Source organism: Astyanax mexicanus, chromosome 3 (assembly GCF_023375975.1).
Source record: "Astyanax mexicanus isolate ESR-SI-001 chromosome 3, AstMex3_surface, whole genome shotgun sequence".
Taxonomy (NCBI): domain Eukaryota; kingdom Metazoa; phylum Chordata; class Actinopteri; order Characiformes; family Acestrorhamphidae; genus Astyanax; species Astyanax mexicanus.
This window is the reverse complement of record NC_064410.1, coordinates 35867105-35894879: the sequence shown is the minus strand read 5'-3', so window position 1 is coordinate 35894879 and position 27775 is coordinate 35867105. Positions and strand designations below refer to the sequence as shown.

At 36.8% G+C, this 27775-nt stretch overlaps 1 protein-coding gene and 1 long non-coding RNA gene across 5 annotated transcripts in view; both read left to right on the top strand.

Annotated features, from left to right (window-relative positions):
* Nucleotides 1-27775, top strand: part of LOC111190433 (60 kDa lysophospholipase) — a 91593-nt gene that overhangs the window by 25083 nt on the left and 38735 nt on the right. For 2 of the 4 annotated variants that reach the window (XM_049476430.1, XM_049476429.1), the window contains exons 7-10: nt 2620-2750; nt 4533-4712; nt 8195-8305; nt 9309-9356. In XM_049476430.1, coding sequence (XP_049332387.1) covers nt 2620-2750; nt 4533-4712; nt 8195-8305; nt 9309-9356 — 470 coding nt within the window. Of the gene's footprint in view, nt 1-2619; nt 2751-4532; nt 4713-8194; nt 8306-9308; nt 9357-9437; nt 9658-27775 lie in introns of those variants that run through there. The other 2 variants (XM_022664193.2, XM_049476431.1) reach the window with 2 other exon arrangements.
* Nucleotides 16384-19812, top strand: LOC111190435 (uncharacterized). The gene is made up of 2 exons (XR_007438503.1): nt 16384-17105; nt 19605-19812. It is a non-coding gene; the product is annotated as an uncharacterized LOC111190435 (long non-coding RNA).

Here is a 27775-nt window from a genome sequence, read left to right as displayed (position 1 = left end):
GATGAGTGGAAAACCGCATTCACTACTAATGGCCACTATGAATATATGGTTATGAGCTATGGTCTCACTAACGCCCCCGCAGTGTTCCAGTTATTTATGAACAACATTTTCAGGGATATGATTGGTAAGCGTGTCACTCTTTTTATAGATGACATCCTCATTTATTCCCCTGATTTTAAGCCTCATGTGCATCACATTCGTTCGGTTCTCCAACGTCTATTGGAAAATAAGCTATATGCTAAAGCAGAGAAATGTAAATTTCACCTCCAAAGAATCGCATTTCTTAGCTATGTCATCAGCTCCAAGGGAGTTCTTATGGATGACGATAAAGTAGAAGCCGTTACCCGTTGGCCCATCCCCCAATCGATCAAAGATCTCAAGCGTTTTTTGGGCTACTAAGGTTTTGAAATGGTCTCCTAAGGCCGACCAGGCATTTAACAAGTTAAATGCCGCTTTCGTCTCAGCTCCCTTTCTCATGCACCATTTGTAGTCAAGGTCAATGCGTCTGATACTTCTTCTCATTAAAATTTTTTCCTGCGGAGCGCAAATATGGGATAGAGAACTTTTGGCTGTCAAACTGGCTCTAGAGGAGTGGAATCACTGGCTGGAGGGGCACCCATTCACCGTACTTACTGATCACAAAAAAATTGAAATATCTACGTACTGCTAGACGTCTAATCCCCCGTCGAACTCGTTGGTCCTTGTTTTTCTCACGGTTCGATTTCTTTATCTCGTTTCGTCCAGGTAACCGAAATATCAAGGCTGATGTGTTATCCCGTGTTTTCAGTTCCCCGGATGACGTATCCCACTCTTCAGAGCCAGAATGTATTCTGCCACCCACAGTTCTTGTAGGTAGCTGCTATTAGATGGGAACTTGATGATTTTATTCAGCAGAGCTTAGTTAACACACCACCACTGGGGGGCTGTCCTCCTCACAAGATTTTTGTACCTGAACAATTTAGAGAGCGACTCATCGGCTGGGCACATTCTGCCCTTACTTCTGGTCACCCAGGTTATGCGTGCGCATACACTTTGCTCAAGCCTCTGGTCCCAAGTCCGCTTGCTGAGGATGTTCCAGATGACGTGCCGCCCACGGCAGTGGAGGGGGTGGATTTGTCTGCCTATGCAGTTTGAGAGGTGCTGGATTCATGCAGGCGCAGCGGTGTGCTCCAGTATCTCATAGACTGGGAAGGCTACGGCCCTGAGGAGCGTTGTTGGGTTACCACCGGTGATGTGCTGGATCCTGCTCTTCTGGACAAATTTAATGCTAGTCATCCTGGAAATCCTTCTCCAAGACCCCGTGGGCGTCCCAAGCTCTCACGCTCCTCTTCGGTTCTGGTGCATCGGGGTTCCCAGTCTCGCAACCCCCGCCTGTCTTTCACCTCTGTGGCTACTCCTGTTCCTCCCGTAGGTACTCCCTGCTCGTCGGGTGGACGTCATCGTGGTCGTCCCCGTTCTGTCTCCGTTCCTTCCCCCTCGGGAGGGGTACTGTCATGTTTGGTGCTGAAAGTGCTCCTGTTCCTTCCACACCCAGCTCTCACGGAGGCTCTCAGTCTAACAACTACACTACCCAGGACGCACCACCCGCTGACATCACACAAACACACACACACACCTGATCACATGACACATCACCTGTTTCCTCCAGGAAGTCTGTAATACTGATTACCTGCACTATAAAGGAGCACACCACACACACACCACGTATTGATGGTTGTACCTCATTACATAGCGTTTTTGATCTCTTGTCTCTGCTATTTTTGTGTATGACACTGCCTTTTGTTTTCTCAACGTCAATTTTTGCCTTTGCCTCTGATATTGGATTTACCGTGTTTGACTTGGACTGTTTATCAATTGCATTATCTCTGCTCTGGACATCTCGTGTATGAACTCTGGACTGTCTCTTGGTCATGGTATGGTTTTGTCTACATGGTTTCTGTTAACTGTGATTACCTTTTTTTCTGTACTGACTAACGTTATACCTCTGTTTATTTTTAATAAACGGTTTTACACTATCTGTGTCTGCGTTCTGTGCCCACCATGACAAACACTTTGTTTACTGAATAATTCCATAACATAAGTTTTTATGTTAATCTACTATGTTTTAAAAATAATGAATAAACACTGAATTTAAGGTATTTCCAATCTTGTGACAGGTGCTGTGTATATATTAGGGGGACCATTTTTTCTGTAGGCCTGAATGCTTGGTAGTTGAAGCAATGGACCATAAACATACAGGGGTTGGACAACGAAACTGAAACACCTGTTTTAAGACCACAGTAATTTATGCAGCTGTGATTTTAATTTTTTTGGATACAATCCGGGTTAGCACCCGAACATCCCTTTCCGACAGCTTCCTCTTGCGTCCACAGTTAATCCTGTTGGATGTGGATTGTCCTTCTTGGAGGTACGCTGACATAGTGTTATGCTGTGCTTGTGGATTCTTGTCCTTGTTGTTGTTGATTGGGTGAATAATAGATCCTGGATGAGCCCTATGCATAACCTCAGCTTTTAGGTGCAGGATTGATCAACTGCCTGTATTATATTACTAGTGCTCCAGGAAAAGAGCAATATTCACACTTTACATGTAAGACCAAAATAATTTATTTTTATTCTCAGTGATTACTTCAAAAATTGAACTGAAAAAAATGGAGCCCAAAACTACCTGCACTGTGAAGAGAATGTTCACATTTGATGGCATCCCACAGGTGAAGATCCTGAGATTTTTCCCTGGGATTACAGAAGATTATGTAAGTCAAATTTATTTAGTTGATTTTTCAGTACTGTCCAGGGCTTATATTATGTCCATATCACAGGCCATGGGATTCACAAAGACTGTCTCATTTAGTTAGTCAAGTAGAACTGTAGGACATCCATATTTTTTGTATTAGACCACTCCCTGAATGACTTGGTCTCCATAGGTTGTTAGATTACATGCGCCTTGTGCACAGTGTTGCCAACTTAGCAACTTTTTATCGCTATGTTTAGCGACTTTTTTAGTAAAAAAGTAACTAGCGACAAATCAAGCGAGTTTTTGTGGTGTTATTGGAGACTTTTGGTGACTCTGAGATGAACACGTGCTCTTCAGTTACTGTCCTCAGCGAGTAGCAGGTGCTGCCGTGAGCCCCGCCCCCCATCACTCAGTCAGAGCACACCCACACCGCTCACGAACACACTGTAAATGAACTGTGCATGCCCACAGCCGCCGCTGACTGACCCTGCCACCTATTTACAGAGCAGGAATATAAATATACCTGTCTTCAGTGTGACACAAACAGAAATTTAACTCAGAATTTAACTCACACAGGTTCAGCCAATCACTCACCACGTAGCCTGTCACTTACCCCCTCCACAATGCCTCTTTGTAAAAAGCTAAACATCTAGCTAGCTAGCTCATCATTGAACAATTTCTCTATAATAGGTTTAGAAATAAAGAAAAAGAAAAAAGAAAACAAAACAAACAAAAAAACTGAAAAACAAAACAAACAAACAAAAAAGAGAATAACAGTTAATGGCTGCTCTTGTAATAACATTTAACATCACGGCAAAAAAAAAAGTTATTCTGAGAAGTGACTGCCTATTTAACAAGTTCATTTTTAACATTTCTAACATATTTAGGGTGTTTTTTACTTACCCACTCCCACAAGGTTAATCCTTCACAGCTTCAAAAACAAGTATTATGCAAAAAATGACTCAATTAAGCTACTTTTAATACAGCCAATAGCTACTTTCCTTACTGAGGAGTTGGCAACACTACTTGTTCACCATATAACATTAAGTTACCCACTCAGTAAGGTGCAGTAGAAGGATTTGCATCATTGCCATTGGCTAATAGCAAGTTCAATTACCCATTTGTTCCACGTTCTTTCTTTACAGTAGTGTTACCTGGTTTGCAGTAAACCATCTCCTTTCTCTTTTATCACATTCACTTATCTGGTTTGCTCTCCTAAAATGTTCAAAGACATACACAATATTTGTGGTTATACATGTGATCGCAGTTGAAATGCATTAGACACGACTAAAAACACAATTCAAATTCTTTCCCATAGTACATTGAGTTCTATTCAAAATATAGTAGCTTGTTGTTTGCTGCTAACCCTAGCTAGCACTGCTGGAGCAGTATTAGCATTAACGGCTAAGCACTAGCCATTCGACTGTTCAGAGGTGAGTATTATCAGCCTGTAGTCTGCTGGTAACTCTGGCTAGCACTGCTGGAGCAGTATTAGCATTACCTGCTAAGCACTAGCCAGATTTAAAAAAGCAGTTGCAGATTAAGAAAAGCTTAAAAAGACAAATAAATGTTCACTTGTCACAGCCCCATCTTGAAGGTCAACACTGCACAGAGATTAGGTTAAAACTCTGCAGTGTTTGATAAAAGACTATGCAATAGTTACACTATAGTCTACACTAGTACACTAGTAGAACTATCATGCATTGTTCATGTTGTGCAGTTGTTCTTTAGATGTATTTACCAGATCTATCTGCCAGATCTATCTTTTATTTATTTATTCATTTATTTTTCTGTTCTGCAGGTTCGGTCTGTTCTGGAAGGAGCTGCTGGAGTCATTGTGGAAACATATGGGTCTGGAAATGTTCCAGAAAGTAATTGGCTCTTTAAGCTCCTGATGGATGCAGATAAGAGAAAGGTTCTGATGTTGAACTGTACTCAGGTGTACCGGGGCACTGTCTTACCCATCTATGGTTCCTCTGGGGTAGGTCTTATCATAGTCATACAAATGATGTAGGTTCTTGGTTTTATTAGGTTTATTTCTGTCCTTTTGCTGCACTATTATTATATTGTGTTATGTAAGGTGTACAATAAAGGGGGTAAGTTTTGATGAAAATCATGTTTTATATGTATTAGATTATTATACATTATACTGTACATTATAGTACATATTTTATAAACATACAGGGGAGGAAATAAGTATTTGATCCCACCACTGGCTTTAAAAGTTTAGATTAAAAAATGAAAGCTTAATTTTAACAGAGAAAACTGGAAAATGAGTGGAAAACAAAACCCTGAAGAGGTGCACAAAAAGGGCGGGAAAAGGAACAACGAAAATGCCACAAAATGAAATGTATTTGTTTTGTGGCTTTCTTTTCAGATCTCTCTGCTTCTTTTTGTGAGCCTTTTGTTTCTTTTGAGATATTTTCTTTTCTTTTCTTTTCTTGTCTTTTCTTACACTCTCTGTTATTGGTCCCCAGTGGTTTGATTGGGGTTTACATAGAGTGCTGCACAGGTGTGGCTGGTTGCCACTGATCAACACTGGGGATTCTGGGAATTGGAGTTTTGGGACACAACTCCACTTATATTTGCCCTCTGTTCTGCTGGTGGCCAGTGGTGCAGCACTGCCCATCACAATGATTTTTTTTTTTTTGGAGACTGTGGTCCCAGCTTATTTTTAGCCTTTCTCATGATCAGTGAGACTCCACAAGGTGATGTCTTGCAATCTTGCATGGAGCTCCAGGCCTATGTCGATTTACAGTTGTCGATTTAATGTTGTACTTCTTCCACTTCCGAATAATTGCACCAACAGTTGTCACCTTCTTATCCAGCTTCTTACTTATAGCTTTGCAGCCCATTCCAGCCAAAGGCACCAAAGCAAATTAAAGTAATCCATTTATCTCAGCAGTATGAGTGTTTTACCTAAAAAAAAAACACCACATGAACAGATGCAAATAAACATAAATACAGTAAAACACAACAAGGAATTCTCATTTTAACTTGGTATGTTATATCCTGTTAGCTGAAGAGCAAAGTGTAGTTCCAGATTTCTCCTGAACGCTCTTCAGCCAGAGTGTTAATATGATAATAATTCAGTTCTGTCAGCAGCTCACCTGATTTACCACATTCACCCATTTACCAAACCAGGTGTTGATTAATATAAAAAAAATGATTAATATGAGAACTAGAAATTAAACTCTATTAAACTCAGATGAGGTGGAGAGACTAGGAGATGTTTTAATGAAAACAGGGCAGTAAAAGCTCTGCTGTCATGGTTTGTACAGGATGCAGGCACGTACAGATACTGATACAACAGTGTTTTTTATAAAATAAACAGAGGTAGATCGTGGTCAATACAGAAAAACAGGTAGTTGTCATAAACAGGATACCATAACCATAAGACAGTCCAGTGTTCATACACGTGATATCCAGCAGCAGAGATAATAAGAGGCGGTAGAGATACACAGTCTAGGTCACACACAGAAAATCCAATATCAGAGGCAAAGGCAAAAATCGGCGTCGAGAAAACAAAAGGCAAGGTCATACACAAAAATAGCTGAGACAAGAGATACAGAAACGCTTTGCAATGAGGTAGAACCAACAATATGCGGTATGGGTGTGTGTGGTGTACTCTTATATAGTGCCAGTAATTAGTATTCAGGACTTCCTGGAGGAAGCAGGTGAGGTGTCATGTGATCAGGTGTGTGTGTGATGTCAGCGGGTGGTGCGTTCTGGGTAGTGCAGTTGTTAGACTGAGAACCTCCGTTAGAGCTGGGTGTGGAAGGGACAGAGGAGCTAACAGCACCAGATGTGACATCTGCTTTTTGTAAAATTGCTGTTTGTATTTACAACCTGTATGAACAGTTCCAATTTGGATTTCGCCCTCTCCACAGTACAGAAACCGCGCTCATAAAAATCACTAATGACCTCCTCATGGCAGCTGATTCTGGTTTACTCTCCATCCTCATCCTTCTTGACCTTAGTGCAGCATTTGACACCATCTGTCACACCACACTCCTCAATAGACTAGTTTCCATTGGTATCACTCAGACTCCTCTAAATTGGTTTAAATCATACCTCACCTCCCGCACTCAGTTCATTCAGCTCAAAACTTTTACTTCTCTGCCTTCTCCTGTCACTTCAGGTGTGCCCCAGGGCTCTGTCCTGGGGCCCCTCTTATTTATCATTTATCTCCTTCCCCTTGGTAATATTTTCCGCAAATACAACATCCATTTCCACTGTTATGCGGACGACACCCAGCTCTACCTTGCCACCAAACCCAATTCCAATCTTCCACCCTCCTACCTTACTGACTGTTTGTCTTAAATAAAACTATGGTTCAATTCAAATCTACTAAAACTTAACAGTGATAAAACTGAGGTTCTCCTCCTAGGCACAAAATCAGTTCTATCCAAAACCAACAGTCTGTCTCTTAACATTGACAACTGTTCTGTCTCCCCCTCCCCACAGGTAAAGAGTCTGGGTGTCATCCTGGACAGTACTCTTTCATTTCAATCACACATCAACAACATTACCCGGTCTGCCTACTTCCACCTCCGCAATATAAGGTCTTCGCCCTTCTCTTACTCCTCATGCCACTGCCATTATTGTACACAGCCTTGTTACCTCTCGATTAGACTATTGCAACTCTCTTCTCTTTGGTCTCACCAATAAAACTCTCCATAAGCTTCAACTGTTCCAGAACTCAGCTGCCCGTATCATCAGTAGAACCCCCACCTTCCATCACATCACTCCTGTTCTCCAACAGCTCCACTGGCTCCCAGTTCCGTATCAATTACAAAATCCTTCTGCTCACCTTTAAGGCCATCTCTCTAATCTTCTTCAGGTTGTAATTCCATCTCGTTCCCTCCGATCTTCCTCCTCCATCCACCTTACCGTCCCCACTGCTCGCCTCACCACCATGGGGAGCAGAGCCTTCAGCCGCTCTGCTCCCCAACTCTGGAACTCTTTACCACCTCATATCAGACAAATTAACTCACTCTCATAATTCAAATCCACACTCAAAACTCATCTGTTTAAACTTGCCTATTCCATCTGATTGTTTTCTCTTTTTTTAACCAATTTTTTAAATGTTGTGTATTTTGTATGTTTTATTTAATGCTTATTTTGCACTTTGTAAGGTATCCTTGAGTGACAGAAAGGCGCCTGAAATAAAATGTATTATTATTATTATTATTATTATTATTATTATTATTATTATTATTATTATTATTACTGTAATGCTGTAATGTGCTAATAAACACTTATTGCACAGATAAGAAGCTTTTTCTTTACTGAAATTCCCACAGGCGCCTAAAACATTTGCACAGTACTGTGTGTGTATATATATATATATATATATATATATATATATATATATATATATATATATATATATATGAAAACAGCTCTGCCATTGGTTAATTGCTCAGTGATCACTGTGCTCTTGCTTCATTTTTATTCCAGTTACTACAACAATCAAATGTTATTCCTGGCTATGACATCACTCCTGAAGCAGCAATTACCAAAATGGTCTGGGTACTGAATTCAGAACTCGATCACCAGAAAAGACGTGAGGTGTGTTAAATCAATGTAATTACTCCATAATTTAAAGTGGAAAAAATTGAAGTATACTAAAGAAAAAATTATATATACTAAGCATTATTGTGCTATAGTGCACTAAAATTTTATTGTAGCCACATTATTATTCAATATATTTAAAGAGTGATAAAATACCTTTTTTTGTACTTATTATACTTTAATTGAATAAAAATAGTACAGAAGTCTTACTTAAATTGTGCTAAGTGTGCTTAACTGTACTAAAATTTAACTATTTTAAATATACATAAGTAACATTTAAACATACATAAACTACTTCATGTATGTAACCCAATATTTTAAATATGCTTACAGTAAAATGATAATACATTTAATGAGTATTACAACTGTATCACTATTTATTATGCCCCAGGTATATTAAAAATGTACTAAGAATTGATGTTAAATATATGTGATCTATTTACATTTGAGTACAAATATTTTTCCTGTCTTTTGTAAGTAGCACACTTATACTGTACTTTGTTGGCTATAAAAATATATTTTAATGTACTTTACTACAATTTTTAGCGTGTTACAAATTTACTTTGAAAAAATTAACTAGTAGTAGTAATTAAATTTACTTTCTAAAAAGTTACATGATACATTGTACTTTAAGTGAACTACTGTAACAGTTGTTTTAACACACTTTGCTTAAAATGTACAAAAGTATATTTGTAAATAGGTATTTTATATATATATATTTATAGTATATTTATAGTAGTCTATTTTTAAAATGTACTATACTGTACTTTTTAAAAAGTATGATCATATATATATACACATTATATATTTATTATGATAAGTACTGTACATAAATCTGTTATAAATACAGCATACTTAGACATTTCACAATATGTTTTAAGTACATTTAAGTATATTTGTATTTCACCAGAGTAGTCTGAGGAATTAGTAAAATTCAGTCTCATCCACAGGAGTACACTGTAGCACAGAAGCTTTAGCTTTGTTATGTTGTGTGTCACAGATACTGGAACACAGTGTGTATGGAGAGTCCAGGGCTCCTCCGATGAAGGTACGTTTGAAGCATGTTCAGTAGAGGAGTATCAGAACTGTAAATTCATTGATGCTAAGAACATTTCTCTCTCTTTTTCAGCTTATTGTGAATCCTGAGTGAAGACAGCCACCAATATAAAGTCAGCAGGTCTAAGGCTAGAGGAATAAACCCAAAGCTAGCATAGATGTAAAGGGCCAATGTCAACGTGTATACAATTAGTTTTGCGTTATTAATGCCGTTATGTTATTGCGTAACAAATGTATTACATTTTACAATGTCCAGTATTCCAATAAATTCCAATAAATAAAACAAACTGAATGAATATTTAATTTAATCAATATAAATTCAACATTCTACAACACAAAATATGATACCATTAAAATCCAATATAATAAGAAAAAATGAAAGGCTGTGGTATAAGTACATGAATCTATGAAATACTTTTAGTTGTCATTTCTTCAAGTGTTAGTTCACAAAATGTGATTTATGATACAATAAAAAAGATTCACACAATATATAAATAACACACATTAATGGAATATTGTTACAGGCATGTAATTAACCACCACTTGCATATATTACAAATAATAATAATAATAAATAATAATAATAATAATTACAACCATTAACATACAATATAATGTACCACATCAACATTGAATTGAAACTGCACCAAACACTTTAATAACACACCAATGAAATGCAAATATAAATGCCCTAGTGAAAAAAGTATATTAAAGTATACTAAACATTATGCTATAATGCAACAAAGTGTACTTGTAGCCGCACGATTAGTCAGTATAATTAAAGTGTGCTAAAATGGAACAACTATTTTTGTACTTATTATATTTTAATTGTATAAAATTGTACAAAAGTTCTACTTAAATTGTGCTAAGTGTACTTAACTGTACTAAAATGGAACTATTTTAAATATACTTAAGAAACATTTAAATATACTACTTCATGTATGTAACCCCTAATTTTAAATATGCTTACAGTAAAATCATAATACATTTAATGAGTAATACAATAGTATCACAATCATACACCAAGTATATAAGCAACGCACTAAAAATTGATGTTAAATATATTTACATTAGACTTCAAATATGATGTATTTTGTGAGAAGCACACTTCTAGTATACTTTGCTGGGTATACAAATATATTTTAATATACTGTACTACAATTTTTAGCGTGTTACAAACTGATTTAATTTTTTTTATTTGACATTTAAAATGTATTTCAATTTAACTAAAGTAAGACTAGACAATGCAGAAAACCATATTTTCTTAAGACTATTGTGTATTAAATTTAAAGGTAAATATATTTTAAGTTAACTTATTAAATATACATTAAATCAGGGGTCTCAAAGTACCGGACGTGGTTTCATAGGGCCCCTCACGGGTTAACAAAATAAGCATACATCTGGCCCGCAATTCAATTTAATTATTTATGCTTTATTATGTTCGTTTTCATATTTTATCTTAACTTGTAATTTGGTGTGTGTGTTTTTTTTTTTTTTGCTTACGCTGCGTTGCCTGCTTTAATAGTCTTCAGTAGCCTTCAACAGTCTAACCTTGCAGCCGTGGTGTGTCCACTAAACTCCGTAGTTATAAACATCATGAGGTTAGCAGCGCGCTAACTGACCTGTTTATAATGTAATCCGAGCAGTGACTCCGTGACGGCTGCTCTAAACCGCTGCTGTTAGCTGCTTGGGCTGAAAGATGAACTGTATAGAGTTAGTGGGGTTAAAAATCTTTATTTCCTAAACAGAAAAACTTTAAAAACTGTAAAAACGCTCCCGTGGCTGGGCTGTAGCTCTGACTCAGTAAAGACTGCAGGCTTGTGCTGCTGCTGCTGCTCCCACTAGTGGTTGGATGAGGAACTGCTAAATCTGAGGAACTGCTAAATCTGTTAAATGTTCTTAACAGCTCACAATTTTTAATTTTATATTTATTAAGCCTCTTTTCAGTATCAAACGTTTTGATCAAAGTTAATATAACTTGTATTTTATGCCATTTCTATTCACTTGACTAGTTTGATTGATGGAGTTTTTGGATTTCATAACATGACAAATTAAAAGGATTTATGTTAATAGAGCAACAAGCAAACATTTTTTTCCATGCAACTGTAATATTTGATTGAATAAATAATATATTGAGAGTTATTTAACATTAAGGAGTAATTACATTCATTTTATATTACATCTGGTTACATTTTCTTATATTTATAAGTTACATCTGGCCCTCAGAGGACAGCCAATATGCCAATGTGGCCCTCGGCCAAAATGAGTTTGACACCCCTGCATTAAATATACAAATACACATGCAGAATGTGCTTAAAGTGTTTAGGATCTATTAGCTTATAATGTCATTACAAACGTATTAATTTCTATCAGTTTATTTAGTTACAGAAAATATATTTTAAGCTCACTTCATAGTTATATCATGAATACAAATACATATTATTTGAGTTTTCACTCACTGCTCATACTGATTGTAAAAAGAAACAAGAATATACGTATGCTGATTAATGCAAACATTTAATTGTACATCTTTGCTTGACTATGCAGCACTCCATAACAAGTGACCACAGTCTTAGGAGAAATTAGAAAGTTATTACAGCAACAGCTCACATCAACACAAGAGAAGCATACAAACAAACTGCTCCGTATTTTCTACACCTTTTTTTTTATCTTAACGTTTCAGAAAACAGAAATCTTTACTTACTCTCTGTAGGGGCAAATATTTAAACGACAAATGATAAAAACAAAACTAAAGAAATATCTTCACTTTGTAACTTGTTACAATGCAATCTAAATGACCTGGCAAACGTTTTACATAAAAAGCATCAGTCAATCATTTTTTTCCCCTGTGAACTGCTCATTGTTGCATTTTCTCCTTATTGCATTCCGCACATCTGAGGCTGATGTGTTGGGAAATTCTTCCATTACTGCATCTGTTACAGAAAACAAATTAATTATACTTCAGCTTTTACATACATAAGAAAATTGTATCATGTGTATTGTCTTACAACAGGAAAAAAACTCTGGTGGTATTGTACTGCTTTTGGTACTTGGTAAAATAAAATATAGAACTCAATCAATATTAGCAGTTAAGAAACAATATATGAGCAGAACCATATCAGCATTATTTACAAGTATGATTACTGTGCAATTAGATCTAATTGGAAGTTTGTTATGGTTTTTACAACTGCTTTTAAACTAAAATTACAAATTACACAGTGAAACATTTTCAACCTCAGTTAAGAAAAGTTGTTGACTGGTAAACTTGCTGGAACAATACACATCCCTTTTTATTGGCTTACCTGTTATAGCATGCACCTTCTCCACATCAAGCTGTCTTTTAAGAGGAGCTCCCTTTGAAGACTTTCCTGTAAGGGTGGATTCTCTCATGGTTTCCTTGGTAAAGACCAACACGGCCAGCTCTTGCGCAAAGATGCTCATCCTGGTTCGGTTGAGTCTTTGGTAGGATCTTTTGGGAACCATGACATTAGACTTGGCCAAGGACTGCTGTGTGATAAGACAAAAGAAGAGGAAATATCAATAATCAACACTGATGCCATGCAAAGATATATATATATATATATATATATATATATATATATATATATATATATATATATATATATATATATATTTACACAAAAAAGCAATGAGCTTTAACGTACCATTTCAACCTCGTCATCTGGTACAGTGGATGCTCCCGACACTGAAATCACAGATGATGGAGTGCTGCTCTGAAAGCTTGCTATTCCATGAATGCATTCTATTCACTCCTTCACAGACTTGACCAACTCAGACAGTTCTAGAGGCAAATCAAAGTAAAATTGATCAGCAACCAATTGAAATGACAGAAGAATCAATAGTCTTTGGTGATCAATACGTGGCCAAAATTGGGTTTCCTTGCACTCTTGTCTCTGATTTCAACAAAGCCAGTTGTTCTCAAGAGTTTTTGTGATTACAAAAGTGCTGCCTTCAAATCGTATTGGAAATATTTTATTTATGAGATGAATGCACATGAATGGCACCACAAAGAGGTGAAACTCTGGGCTTTCTTAAGTGTTAAAAAATATCCTGCAGATTTAACAGAAGCTACAGTTCATTTTTTTACGGTTTACACCCATCCACACTTAAAACAATTGGATATATGCATAGTATATGCTATTGATACTTCTACTGGACAACAAATGTGATATCAGATGCTTACTCTCTATGACAGCTTTAAATTCTCATAGTACTTCTCACATATAAAATAACTTAATCCAACTTCAAATCTTAATGTGCATTTACCACGGAGGGATGTAATTATGGCATCATTATCAATTTCTACCATGACTTTCTCTGGCTGGTGACAACCTAGAAGGATTTCTTCTTCTTCACTATCTTCATCAAACAACTGCAATATAAAAAAAATATCATATCAGTGCAGTTAGTATTCAGCAGAAGTTGGGGTCAAACCATGTTGCGTGGTTAACTTGCATTAAAAAAATCATAACGCGTAACTGATTCCACATTAATCACATGCGTTACCGCTTTAAAGTTGACAACCCTAGTATATTGAAATATTAGGGGAGTGAATTAACTACAGGCTTTAAAATTAATTAATCAAAATGAATCGCATATAAATATTTGGCTTGAAAACAGCGAGAAGTAATTTTTTCCACATGGATTTTGAATGACAATACATAAGCTTAATCAACAAAATATTGTTTATTTATTTCAAAACCAAGATCAACAGGCCAGTGCCAATTTTGCCATAAAGTTCAGCATATTTAGTAAAGTAAATTTCAGAAATTCAGGTAGCTTCATAGGCATAGGTAGACCTTTTTTGTTAAACACAATACTTGCAAGTACATTCAGAACAATGTAACCCCTAACTATTAGAAAACATATCTGTTGCTTCAGAGGCTATACAGACTTTGTGTATTTATCAACAGTTGAAATTATTACAAAAAATAAAGAGAGAATCAATTTCAGTCCAACTCTTTTTGTCACCGTTTTTCTGCATGGCAGCTCATACGTAGTGTCAGACAACGCAATCTGAAGTACCCTTTCCAGCCCCTTATCTTCTACCACTGCAATGGGTCTGCAGTCGAGAGCAGCCCAGTAAGCCAGCGCGTTTCTCGTTGTTTTCTCCGTTGTGGTCTTGCTTGCCCTGCCCTGCCGCACTAGCTGCTACATGTTTTGCATTGAGGTGATATTTGAGGCTTGATACGCTGTGGTGATACGCGAAATCTTTGTTGCATAATCTGCACACAACCACGCTCTTGTCAACACTCCCATCCGTCTTTGTTTTAAAACAAAACTTCCCCTGCACGGGGCCAACTAAAGCGTTCTCATTAGCTTCTTCGCCCATGTCGCTCATGTTTACTGTGGTTCTTCTTCTTCTGTTTCCCTCCGTCTGATTCCGCCAGGCATTAGTGCTGCCCCCACAGGTGAAATCCCTAATGACTTCTTCTGAGTTTCCAGCAGGCTTTGTACAACACCATCAGATGTAATGCCACTCTCCACTGCTCTAATCCAGAATTACGTATCTATATTAGTAGTTAATTAATCGAAATTAACGCACTAAAGTCCCAGCCCTATTAAATATATTAAACTAGTCACACCAATGTAAACAGAAGCATTTTTTGAACAATAACAACTTAAAGGGATAGTTCGGTATTTTTGACATGAGTCTGTATGGCATCATCATAACCAGTGTCGTGCATCCACACTGACTTACCCCCCACAGCGTCCTGTGAGCCGAGTTCTTGTCCAGTTTAGGTCAAAGCGAAAGTAGTCCGGCATGTTTGCTGGGGTCAGGAAAATAACTCCTTTTTCTTCCCAAAGCAGTACGTGTTCAAAAGAGTGATTTATTTACATCACAAAAAACTAACCCTGCAAAAGTCACGCCTCGTAAATCACTTGGGTCCTACTTTCTCTCGTTCCATATCAATGCGCGCAGCGCTGCAACCTGACAGCTAGCCTACGTGTTTGGGTCGCTTTGTTTACTTCTCGCCTCGAGAACATGTGTGACTACGAGAGTGACGAGGAAAACATTGATCACCGCTCAGAGCCACGGGGATATCTTTATGAACCCGAGTATACAGATGTTGAACTTCGCCAAATGGAATTAGATCGGGCAGAAAGAGAGAGGGTGGACAGAGAAGTGGTGGAAGATGAAACTGGAGCCACTGCTGGAGCTGCGATACCCAGGGTGGCCGACAAATCCTGGTGCACTTGTTTCAAGTGCGAAATAATGCAGACCGAGGTGGAATGCTACTGTTGCCACGAGTGGGACTTAGTTATGCCCGAGATGCAAGACCTATCCATTGATGAGGATGTCAGCGGGGCAGCTGCTTGCATCACAAACAACAGTGACTTCCCTGCACTCCTGAACACACCTAGCTATATATATATATATATGTGTTTACAAAGCTTATAAAAGCCAATAGACTTCTCCCTAAAGTTAGCTCGTTTGCGTTGCTAGTCTGAACACAGCTGCTAAGCACTGCCAAAACACAGAACAAGTTGACGCATGCGCAGCTCGCTGTCAGAATGACGCGCACTGATACGAAATGAGAGAAAGTAGGACCCAAGTGATTTACGAGGCGTGACTTTTGCAGGGTTAGTTTTTTGTGATGTAAATAAATCACTCTTTTGAACACGTACTGCTTTGGGAAGAAAAAGGAGTTATTTTCCTGACCCCAGCAAACATGCCGGACTACTTTCGCTTTGACCTAAACTGGACAAGAACTCGGCTCACAGGACGCTGTGGGGGGTAAGTTAGTGTGGATGCACGACACTGGTTATGATGATGCCATACAGACTCATGTCAAAAATACCGAACTATCCCTTTAAATAAGAATACAAAACAAATCACAATAACTGCATAAGAGGCATTATAAATAATTATTTTATTGTACACTGTATTAACAAAAGCGTTTGCTCACCCACCCAATTCACTGAATTCAGGTGTTGTAATTACTTCCATGGCCACAGCTATATAAAACCAAGCAAGCAGCTAGTCTTGCAGACTGCTTCTACAAACATTACTGAACAATGTTTCGCTCTCAGAAGCTCAGTGCATTCCAGCACTGTGGTGTCATGATCTAGGATGCCACCAGATGCCAGGCAGGCAAGCAGATAGTTTTGACAATACATAGTAAGTGCATTCTTGCCACTATACAACTTTCTCAAGGAAAATCATATGATAGGTTGACTGACTGATTTAGGACTTACCTCTCTGTGAGTTGATGCAGCAAGTGGATCACAGAATTTTGAATGTGACACACCAACATTATCATCATCATCCTTAAAAACAGAGAGGAAACTTTAAGTTGCCTTCAAAGAAAAATCATAAAAAATAAAGATAAAAAGTTAGAAAACATATATAATGTAAACTTTTCTTTTCAAACATGTCAATATTTGTGTCAACCGTGTCAATGTTTGTCTCGTCAGAAGTATCTTGTGTGGATGTCAGAGGCCTTTTTTTGTTTAAGGGTAGTCTTCAAACGTTTCATCACATCAGCTCTTGAGAATTCTTAAGCTAAACGGCCCTAAACGGATTCCCATTCATTCTCTATGGTAGTGCTAAACCACTACGGATGTAATATACTTTTGGCCACTAGGACTCCAGGTCGCTGTTCCCCCGTTTCTGTGTTTTTAAGTTACTCGCAGTGTCTGCAGACTCCAGGCAGAGACGGTCACTATAAATCACCGGCGCATCGCGGCGATTATTTATCTACACGCTGATCAAAAGGTAAGATATGTGTTTTGGGATTAACGTAAAACAACTTAAATGCACTTTATGTGATGAAACTGACGCGCGCTCGCGCACGCACGCACACACACGCAGTGGTGGACGAAAGTAAACAGTGTTTAGTTCATTTAAAATATTCATAATAAAATATTACTCACTCCAGTAAAAGCGGTTCTCTCTTTAGTCTCCCACTTTAGTTTAAGTAGAAAATTATTTACTTAAGTATGGAACCAGTGGTGGACGAAAGTAAACAGTGTAGTTTAGTTTAAATACTCTTAATGAAATATTACTCCAGTAAAAGCAGTTCTCACCTTAGTAAAAGTAGAAAACTATTTATTTAAATATGGAACAATGATTTATTAAAGCTCCAATGACAGTATAATTTTTTGCATTGTAATCAACTCATTTAGGTAAAAGGTGTTAGTTGTGTATATATTAGAGACCGACCGATATGGGTTTTTCTAAGGCCGATGCCGATACCGATCATTAGTGGTCAGAGTCAGCCGATGGCCGATGTGACCTGCCGATTTTTAGGGCCGATATGCTATCGTATTATACTTATTTGGCATGCTTAAAATCATACTAGTAAGAGGAGGCACAACAGTTGTAAACTTCACACAATTTATTGAAAATAAGGTTAGCATTTTATAGTGACTTTAATGTTACTATATCACTATATGTTAATAAAAAAATATTAATTTTATTTAGATTGTATTATCCATAACATTTTATTTTATTCATTATATAACATATGTTCTATATACACTATATATTCATTTTTATAGTAGAAATATTATGTTGGCTATTATATAAAATTTACTGTAGGGGCCTACTAATTAACAAATGTATGACTTGTTGCAGTCTGTTAGTCTATTAATTATTCATTTTAATATGTTTAACAGAGTGCAAGAAGACTTCCATAATGTGACAACTTTAGATAGTTACTCCAAAACGGCAAAGCTCATTTCTTCTTCAACTCCATGCAGTTGAAAACGAATGGACATGGGAGGACAATGTTATAAAATGTTCACATTAGGGCTGCAGCTATTATTTTACAAAAATGGGTGACGTTTAAATTAAGAATAAAATTATAAATAATGCAAAAACAGACAGGTGCTGTAATTTAAATATAGCTTTATCTGTTTTTTTTTTTCTTCTTCAAATGAGCTCCTTAGCCAGAGAAACGCGTCTCATCAGCTGTACTGGAGGTTCGGTGCGTGAGCGGAAAATGAGTTGAGAAAGCTGAAGAGCGCGGACTTTATAGGTTCAGGATAAAATGAGCTTTTATCAGAAAAGTCTGGAGGGGGTTCTAAAGTAGAACCCGACAAAACAGAAAATTCTGCTCATCGTTTCATTTAATATCTAACAGCGCAAACCGCTTTAAACGGGTGAGTTTTACAGCAGAACAGCAGGAGGCGGCATGATTTAATGTCTGTTTGTAGTGAAGGAAAAAGAGATGTTTTATTTTAACTCCATTATTTTAGAAAGTATTTGTTTTATTAATTCGTTTACAATAAAGCTTATTTATATATAAGGAGAAGTACAGTCCTCTAATAATCCTGACTAACCAGTAATTATTATTTCAGCGCAGCTGATGCTGCGAATATCCTTAAACAGTTTTAGTCCTGCCCTTTTTCATTTCGTCTAAAAATAATTTAAATACTGAAAATATCAAGTGTTAATTTGATTTTATTTACTTAGATTTTCGTTTCTGAAGAAGAGACGTCAGTTATTTTATACTAGAGCTTATAGATAGGGCTTGCCTTGCATAGTCAGGGCGCATTCCAAATGCACTCCTGCCATCAACGCTAAGCATAGTTTCGTTTGGAGAGAAATGCTACAACACCAATGCAGTTGAAATTCTATTATTTTTCAGTAAATGAAGCAACATCACAGATTACTAATCATGAGAGAAAATATAGACTTTGGGACACTGGATTGTAAAAATGGATGCCTTACCCGTTGAAAGTCTTGCTCACTCTTGAAACCTTGCGCTGCGTTCCAAGTAGCTGACCGCAGATGTGCCGGATTAAAATCGGCGCGGCCAAATAAGAAAATCGGCCGATGCCGATTGATAAAAAAATAACAAAAATCGGCCGATTAAATCGGCTGGCCGATCGATCGGTCGGCCTCTAGTATATATATATATGTGTGTGTGTGTGTGTGTGTGTGTTTCTATACTGTGTTCTGTAATGGTTTGATGTGTGATGGTCAGTCACTGTTTGTATAAACCTCATCCCCACAGATTTCACATAATGTAGTGGAGTAAAAAGAAAGTTGTTTGTAGTGTGTAGTGAAGTTAAAGTAAAAAGTCATCCACAGTGGATGTACTTAAGTAAAGATACTCAAAAAAACTACTTGAGTACAGTAACAAATTACATTTTTTTTGTTACTCTCCACCACTGATTATTTGGTTATCAAATGTAAAACAATTCCTGGAATATCAGTATTTGCGTGTCATCTTATAGTAAACTTAAAATTGTGTTTTATTTATGGTAGGTCAAGATGCAAAAAACCTGAATCGTGAAGCACAATGAAGCACCCAGGTTTATTCTCCAGGAGCCGCCTAAAGAAGCCAGACGAAATGAAGACGACCCCACCTTGCAGGACAAGTCTACGTTTTAACATTTTTAAGCATTTAAATCAATTTGAACATTAACAATTTTAGGCACAACTGAAATAAAGATTTTTATGAAATATACCATGATATATGTGTAAGTTGTTTTGCTTAAAGCTTCTTTTTAAAATAGTCTTTTTCCTTGTTTATAACTACTTGCTACCCGTTTGCTTGTTGTCACTGAAAATTTATTTAATCATAAATTAAAAAGAAGTTTAGGTTGGCCATACTACAGAATGGGTGCCATTTGCTCGTTGTAACTTTTTCAAATTAAACCTAATTTGTAATCTTTTGTTCAACTTGAATATGATAACACGCATATTAACTTTTCAAAACATGTACTGGTCAATCTCAGGCAGCTTTACATAACTTTTCTTAGTCTTGTTACCAATACTCATGTGACTTTTAAAAAGCATGTTTAAAAGCAAGTCCACTAATTCCTTTGATTTTCTCTCAAGAAAGTGTTTATTTTAAAGAAATGGTTGACTGCAAGTTCAAATAATGGATATTTATGACAAAAAATCACTATATATATGCATGCACATTGTATTTTTCTAAAATATACAAAGCCTTTTTTATCTTTTCAAGAAGACTCAAACCAGAAATTGATCAAATTTATTATAATGTGATTTATTAAACAAATGGATAATTGATCATCCAAACAGAATTGGGTAAAAAAAATGGATTACACTTAGTAATATTCACATTAATAAATCAATAAATCAGTGGACCATACTCATTTCTGTTACTTTTTCGTCTGTTATGAGTAACAGGAATGAAAGTAACAATAATGAGTTTTTAGCATATAATTAGCAAAAACATAAAAAAATAGCTAAATGGTGGCTATGCAAATAGCATGAGCACATTCTAGGGATTTTCCCAAAATTTGTATTTTTAAAAATTAACCAATAAGATCCAAGAATTAATTTAGCTAATAGGACAGAATTAACTTTTTGGTCTTCCCGTGGTCTTCAGAAGAACCAACTAGATGTGACTTTTAGATATTTCAGATGGGGTAATTAGTTATGGTCACAGGAATAAGTGTTACAAAGGGACAAATCTAAAATGTGTATTTTTACTTAAATAGTATGGTTTTGTTATTTTAAAAAGGTTTGGATTACATTAGATAGGATTTAGATAGGAGTCGCACAACAACACAAAAAAAATACATCTCTGAAGGACTTTAATGAAAGCTTTGCATTCTTTGCCTAATACAAATAAATAAATAAAAACCGATGTGGGAATTCTAAACCTATACCGATATACACCTTTATAACATACAGAGGTTCTAGACACAGGGTATAACTTTAATAACAAATCTAACATTAATTTTAGCTTTAACCAACAGTATGCAAACAATAAAATGAAATGTATCATCAGAAATCTCATGTATCATGAGAAATCTAATTTCACATTTATAGTTCTTACATAGACTGGTTACAGCTTCAATGTCTTTTGAAAGAAATAAAAATAAATAAAAGTTAGCTTAAATCAATGGATTTCAAAGTACTGCAGACAGTTTTAGCTAACTGTAGTACTGTGGCCAACATCATTCGGTCCTTTACAGCATAAAATAAATAAATCAGCAAGTAACGGTTTGAAATATCGGCCAATGCCGATGATTATACAAAAGGAAATATCGGCCGATACAGTTATGATTCCAATATTATTGTGCATCCCTATTTGAAATTCTGCTTTATATGTTTGCTCTCTCAATCTCCCACCCCCTCAAACACACACACACAAACTGCTGTTCTTTACGGTTAAATTAAGGCTCTTACTTATGGAGGACAATTTATTTATTTCTGTATTCATTTATTTCCCGATTTATTTATTTCTGTATTCATTTATTTCCCGATTTATTTATTTCTGTATTCATTTATTTCACAATTTATTTATTTATGCATTCATTTATTTCCCGATTTATTTATTTCTGTATTCATTTATTTCCCGATTTATTTATTTCTGTTTTTCCTTGTGCTTATATTATAAAGAAGGGGCATGTTTTTCACATACTGGCTTGGCAATCAAGCCCAGAGAAAGAGGAGCTGATGTGAGGAAGTTAGAAGAGTCCAGGGGCCTCATGTACTAAAGGTGCGTACTCACAAAAACATTGCGTACGCCATATTTCTCATGGTCAGATGTACTAAATTTGACTTGAACGTGAGAAAGTGCGTTCCCCCACGGAAGTTTTGTTTTCGGGCGTACGCCTTTTTTTTTGTACGTATGTGTTGTGTTTTTGTCATTTGGCGACACATAGAGGCGATGCATTGAAGTTACTATTAAGAACTATTAAGATATCCTTTATGCACACATTGTAGTCAGCATTACTGGGTAAAATAAAGTTAATAAATCAGACAATTTCATTGGCTTACATAAATAATCGATCAACGTGTTTCCACTTCGCCTAGATTATATGCATAAAAGTTTGCGCTGAAGTTGTTGGAGTTGGCAACGTTGGCATTATTGGAAAATATTGCTAATGGCCAAATTCATTGAGAGCACATTTTACGTGACCATTATGTTTTTTTGGCCCATGATGATGACTGGCTTATAAGCCGTTTTAGATTTCCAAGAGCATAGGAGGATAAGAAAACAAGCTGAGTGCATGACGTGTGGCTTCTTGGTAAGCAACTCATTTAAAGCATTTAAATGAAATCATTTATTATCCCTCTTAGAATAATACAATTTAAAACATGTGTAATTATATGCTACGCATATATAATATTAATATAATAATAATAATAATAATAATAATTTATTATTATTATTATTATTATTATTATTATTATAACTTTATACTGTGCGTAATTGAGGGAGAAGTCATGGCAGGTGTGTTGTTTTCATGCATTTGCGCTTGATTTCAAGTTGATTGCGATGTACTAAGAGAAAGTACGTGGGATTCTGCCTATGCACGGTTTGATAAATCCGGATTTTTTTGTGCGTACGGAACTTTTCAGGTCTGAACGTACGGAACGTTTTAGTAGGAAGTCCACGCAAGTCTTAGTACATGAGGCCCCAGGAGCTGAAATGTCGGGGTGAAGGTATCGGATCTGCTTAGAGAGGCAGTTGCTTGCCTTGATGAAATGGATCAGAGTATGTATTACTATCTAAGTGATCTTTATTAAATAATCTTTATAAATCTCATTCACTAAATATGGAGTCAAAAAAGGGTCATAAAGATTTTGAGTTTGTAAAACAGAAGTCACAAATGTACTGAAACTTGTAACTGCGTTTAAACAACTGCATGCACGAAAATCCAAATCCACAAATTAACTGGAATGTGCAAACTTGAAACAGAAAGTAATATTAATAATAATTCAAATGTACAAATGTGAAAAAATATTTTAATTATATATAAATATATATTTTTAAATGTGTAAATCCAATCTCTTGAATGTGTGAATCAGTACTGCTCAAATGGCTCAAGCTGGGTCAGACCAAAAATCACATGGAATTTGTGAGGTTGTAAATGTGACAGTGGGTGTTTTTCACTGTGGAGCTAAAAATCCTCTCATTCATCTTCTCTGCTGCGTGTGCGAAGCTCTAGCTGCAGTTGCGAATTTTGACCCTGTTTTTAGACCTGATTGATGGACCAATAGGAAAGCTTTATCTAGACCAATCAGATTACGGGGTTTGTTTAAGCAATCAGAACACTGGGTGGGTCTCTGCAGCTCGGAGTACTGGGCGTGTCGAAAGGTGTGGGCGTGTCGAAAGTGTGGCCGCCATTTTGGAGTCGGCCACCATGCGCCCCCCAATGGATTAATTTACACAGAGGAAGGAGTTTAATAAACCGATAATATTCATAACTCTACCAATTTTTACCCGATTTACACACGGTTTGGTTTGTTACAAACAGCAGAGATGTAGTTATGATACAGGACACTGTGTATTTCAGCATGAAGTATTTCAGCATGAAAGTATTTGTAATGTGCCACAGTGTCCTGTATCATAACTACATCTCTGCTGTTTGTAACAAAACAAACCGTGTGTAAATCCCATCCCATTTCCGGTGGTTCATTGACGCTTTTGAAGCTTCAAACGTCATAGTCACGTGATAGTAGCGATTTCATTACAAGCTCCGGTACGCTGTGTCAAATCAGCACGTATCGGAAAAGTGACACAAGTTTCAAAGCCTCGGTGTCAAACCGGCCTTCCCTACTTGGAGCTACAGAGTTCACTCTTTAAAGGGTTTACTCCTGTACTGCTCCAATATTATACTGTCAGTATTGGCAATAAAACAATAATATACGTAATATGTTGAGAATACCTATGGTTAACTTAAAATGATAAGTTATGTGAGTATTACTAAAGTTTTATTAACTTAAAAGTGTTTGTTAAAATAAAGATGAATTGTTAGTTTATTTGACTAAACAGAGCATTTTTTAAAAAGGACATAAATTGTTTTAACTCAGTGCATCAATTGAAACAATAAGTAATGAGTATTTGAACAACTTGTTTAACTTAACATCTTCAGTTGATACAAAGGTTTTTATCAAGTTGAGTTAACTCGGCTTTTTAAGGCAGCAGGGGAACTTATGTTGCTGAGTTTAAACAACTTGAAATGTTTTTACAGTGAAGGGAAGTAAACCACCCCTTGAATGTGTAGGAGCAAAAGTTTGCTATTGAGACATAAAAAATCTGTAAATTCATGCTTACACTGCAACTTAACCTTTAGAAAGGAGAACTGTTCATGGATCGGAGCGGGGGCAGCAAGGCCATCAACTGAGAAAGCGTCTTATTTTTATACCTGTAACTTTTCTATTTTGATGTATAAAAAACTGTTTGAAATCACTGATTGATCTCCGCATGCATGTGCATTCATTGAGTAGAATTCTTCTAACATGGACCACTCTTCTTGAGCGAACTGCCCCAGGTCTCTCATATTTGATGGTTGCTTCTCCCAAAAACAATTTTAAGATCTTTTAAAAGTTCGAAATTTGACAGTGTGCTTTCCACATTGGGTTTATTACGAAATGTCATGCAGTTGCATTGTTTGAACACCAGAGTAAGCGATCACACTAGCGCAGGCTGGAGAACCAGGGGGTGGGCAATTTTTACCTTTTGTGGGAATTTAGCCTCATGCTGACCGTATATCAAATGATTTTCAATCGATTTCACTGTCGCAGAGTAATTTCCTGAGTTGGGATAAAATCATGCGAGTCTTGCTTGAGTCAAGTTGTGGATTGAAAGTTTAAGTCAGTCTTTTTCTCGTCGTAGGTTCAGATCAAATCAACAGTGTTTAATATTCAATCATATAATTTATTATAGATAGTTTTCCCCCATTCGTCAGACTTTATTCAGTTTTTATTTGTTGAAAAAAAATTGGAATACATTTCATCACAGTATTAAGTTCTTTCTTGTTTTTTCATCAGTGTTTTCATTTAATTTGGAGACACACTGCCCTGCCCTGTAAGATAAGATAAGATAAGATAATCCTTTATTAATCCCGCAATGGGGAAATTTACAATGTTACAGCAGTACAGAGGAAAGGACAGAGAAACAGGCCAGGAAAAAAAGATATATAAAAACAAATAATGATAAATCTATATATACAAAAACAATTACAGGAAATATATAAAAGCTACTTTTAAAAAATTATATATAGTAAAGGAAATATATATATATATATATACATCTAGTGCATAGAGATATAATTATGGTAGGGTGTGACCAGTATTATTGCACAAAGAGTAGCAGTAAATAAATATCAAATAAATAGTAGATAAAAAGGTGAGAGAAATATTGCACGTTAAACATATTGCACAGATGGTGAAGGTAGATAAGGTGACATGTAGTGAGGTAGATATTGCACACGGTAAGCATTACAGCTATACTGAGTAGTATGTAAGTTTGTATGAAGTACTGAGATAATAAACTAGTGTTTAGTTTGAGTGTGGTGTGTTGTAAAGTCTGATGGCATGTGGAAGGAAGGACCTGCGGTATCTCTCCTTCACACAGCGCGGGTGCAGCAGCCGGACACTGAAGGAGCTGTTCAGTGCTTTCAGAGAGTGGTGCATGGGGTGAGACAGGTTCTTCAGCATGTTCTTAAGCTTAGTCCTCATTCTCCTGTCTCCCACCACCTCCACTGGGTCCAGAGGACACCCCAGGACAGAGCTGGACTTCCTGATGATTCTGTTCAGTCTCTTCCTGTCGGTGGTGGAGATGCTGCTGCCCCAGCAAACCACTCCATAAAAGATGGAGTGGTTTGTATACCATTTGCCTTCTCCAATCACTCTCAACCCAACATAATGAACTTAACCAATCTTTCCAGAAGTGCAGTGAGCATGTTGCAGCAGAAATGGTGCCCTCAGGACCAGAGGTGGAAAAAGTACTGACAATTTGTAATATAGTAAAAGTACCTTTACTTTGCTATAATTCTACTAAAGTAAAAGTAAAAGTACCCATCTAAAAGTCTACTCAAGTAAAAGTAAAAAAGTACTCAATTTAAAGTGTACTTTGAGAAAAAGTTACATAGTTACTTTTAGTTTTTTGATGTAAAAAGTAAAACAAATCATAAATTAAATCGTTTTAAATGAACTATTTTCCCACATAATTACCATATATATAATCATTCTTTCGACAAAACTCAACATACTAATCAATCAAAAAGATGGATATATACTATAACTAATAAAGACAACTAATTATTAAAATACCTCTTTTTATACAAAGAGAGCAAGAATATATACTTGCCATTGATATGCTTTAACTGCTATTTACATGTTTTTTAACATGATGGATGGGTGCATGGGTGGATGGATGAATGGATGGATGAGTGGGTGGGTGGTTGGATTTATGGATGGGTGGATGGTTGGATGGAGGGATGGATGGATAGATGGCTGGATGAGTGGGTGGGTGGATGGACGGATGAATGAGTGGGTTGCTGGATGGACGGACGGACAGATGGATGGATGAGTGGGTGGGTGGATGGATGGATGGGTGGGTGGTTGGATGGACAGATGGATGGATGCATAAGTGGGTGGGTGGTTGGATTTATGGATGGATGGATGGATGAGTGGGTGGGTGGTTGGATGGACAGATGGGTGGTTGGAAGGACGGATGGAAGGGTGAATGGATGCATGGGTGGGTGGTTGGATGGATGGAAGGATGGGTGGTGGGTGAATGGATTGATGGTGGATGGATGGATGGGTGGGTGGGCGAATGGATGGATGGAAATTTAACAGTCAGTAGCAGTTTCACAATACAGCTCAGTCATACAAAACAATGATATAGACCAGGGGTCAGTAATAAGTGGACCGCGGTCCGGGTCCGGACCCAGGCATTGTCCAATGTCGACCCAAACCAATGAACTACTGGAAGGATTTAATTCTGACTGTATTTATTTTTGGAACTTTTCTTTTCCTTACGGTACACGCACTCTGCAGTGCAGTAAACTCACACACCAATCACGTGTACTGTTAGATCACCAAACACTCTCCTCAGCCAATCAGATCTGTGCAGGCTGCTGCCCCGGCTAGTGAATTGGGACGCGTCCTGGAAAAAAATGCCTTAATAAAGAGATAGGAAGCCCAAGAACTGGTGGAAAAACGAGAAAGGGTGGAAACTAAAGACACGCCGAGCGTGACAGAGAGAGACAGGGGAGGAATGTACACAAAATTAGAGAGGCATTTTATTATTATTATATATTTTTTAATCATAGTTTAAACAACCTCACAGGTCAGATGTTTTTATCGTATGAATGTATATATGTATATAGCACTGAATCATAACACAAGTTAAAAATGGCGACGGTCCGGACCTTGGACTGACGAAATTTTCTCTAACTGGACCGTACTGAAATCTAATTAAATACCCCTGATATAGACAATGCAATATAAAAAGTGAGTACAGGCACAGCTCGGTTAATAATATCTTTAGATAGGTACCATAAACTATAGGTATCTTGTTGCAATAAGGCATGAATAAACAACACATTATAAGTATCAACAATAAATAAAAATGACTAAATATATACTATAAATAATAAAGACAACTAATTATAAAAGTACTTCTCTTAATACAAAGACTTCAAGAATATATGGGTGATTCT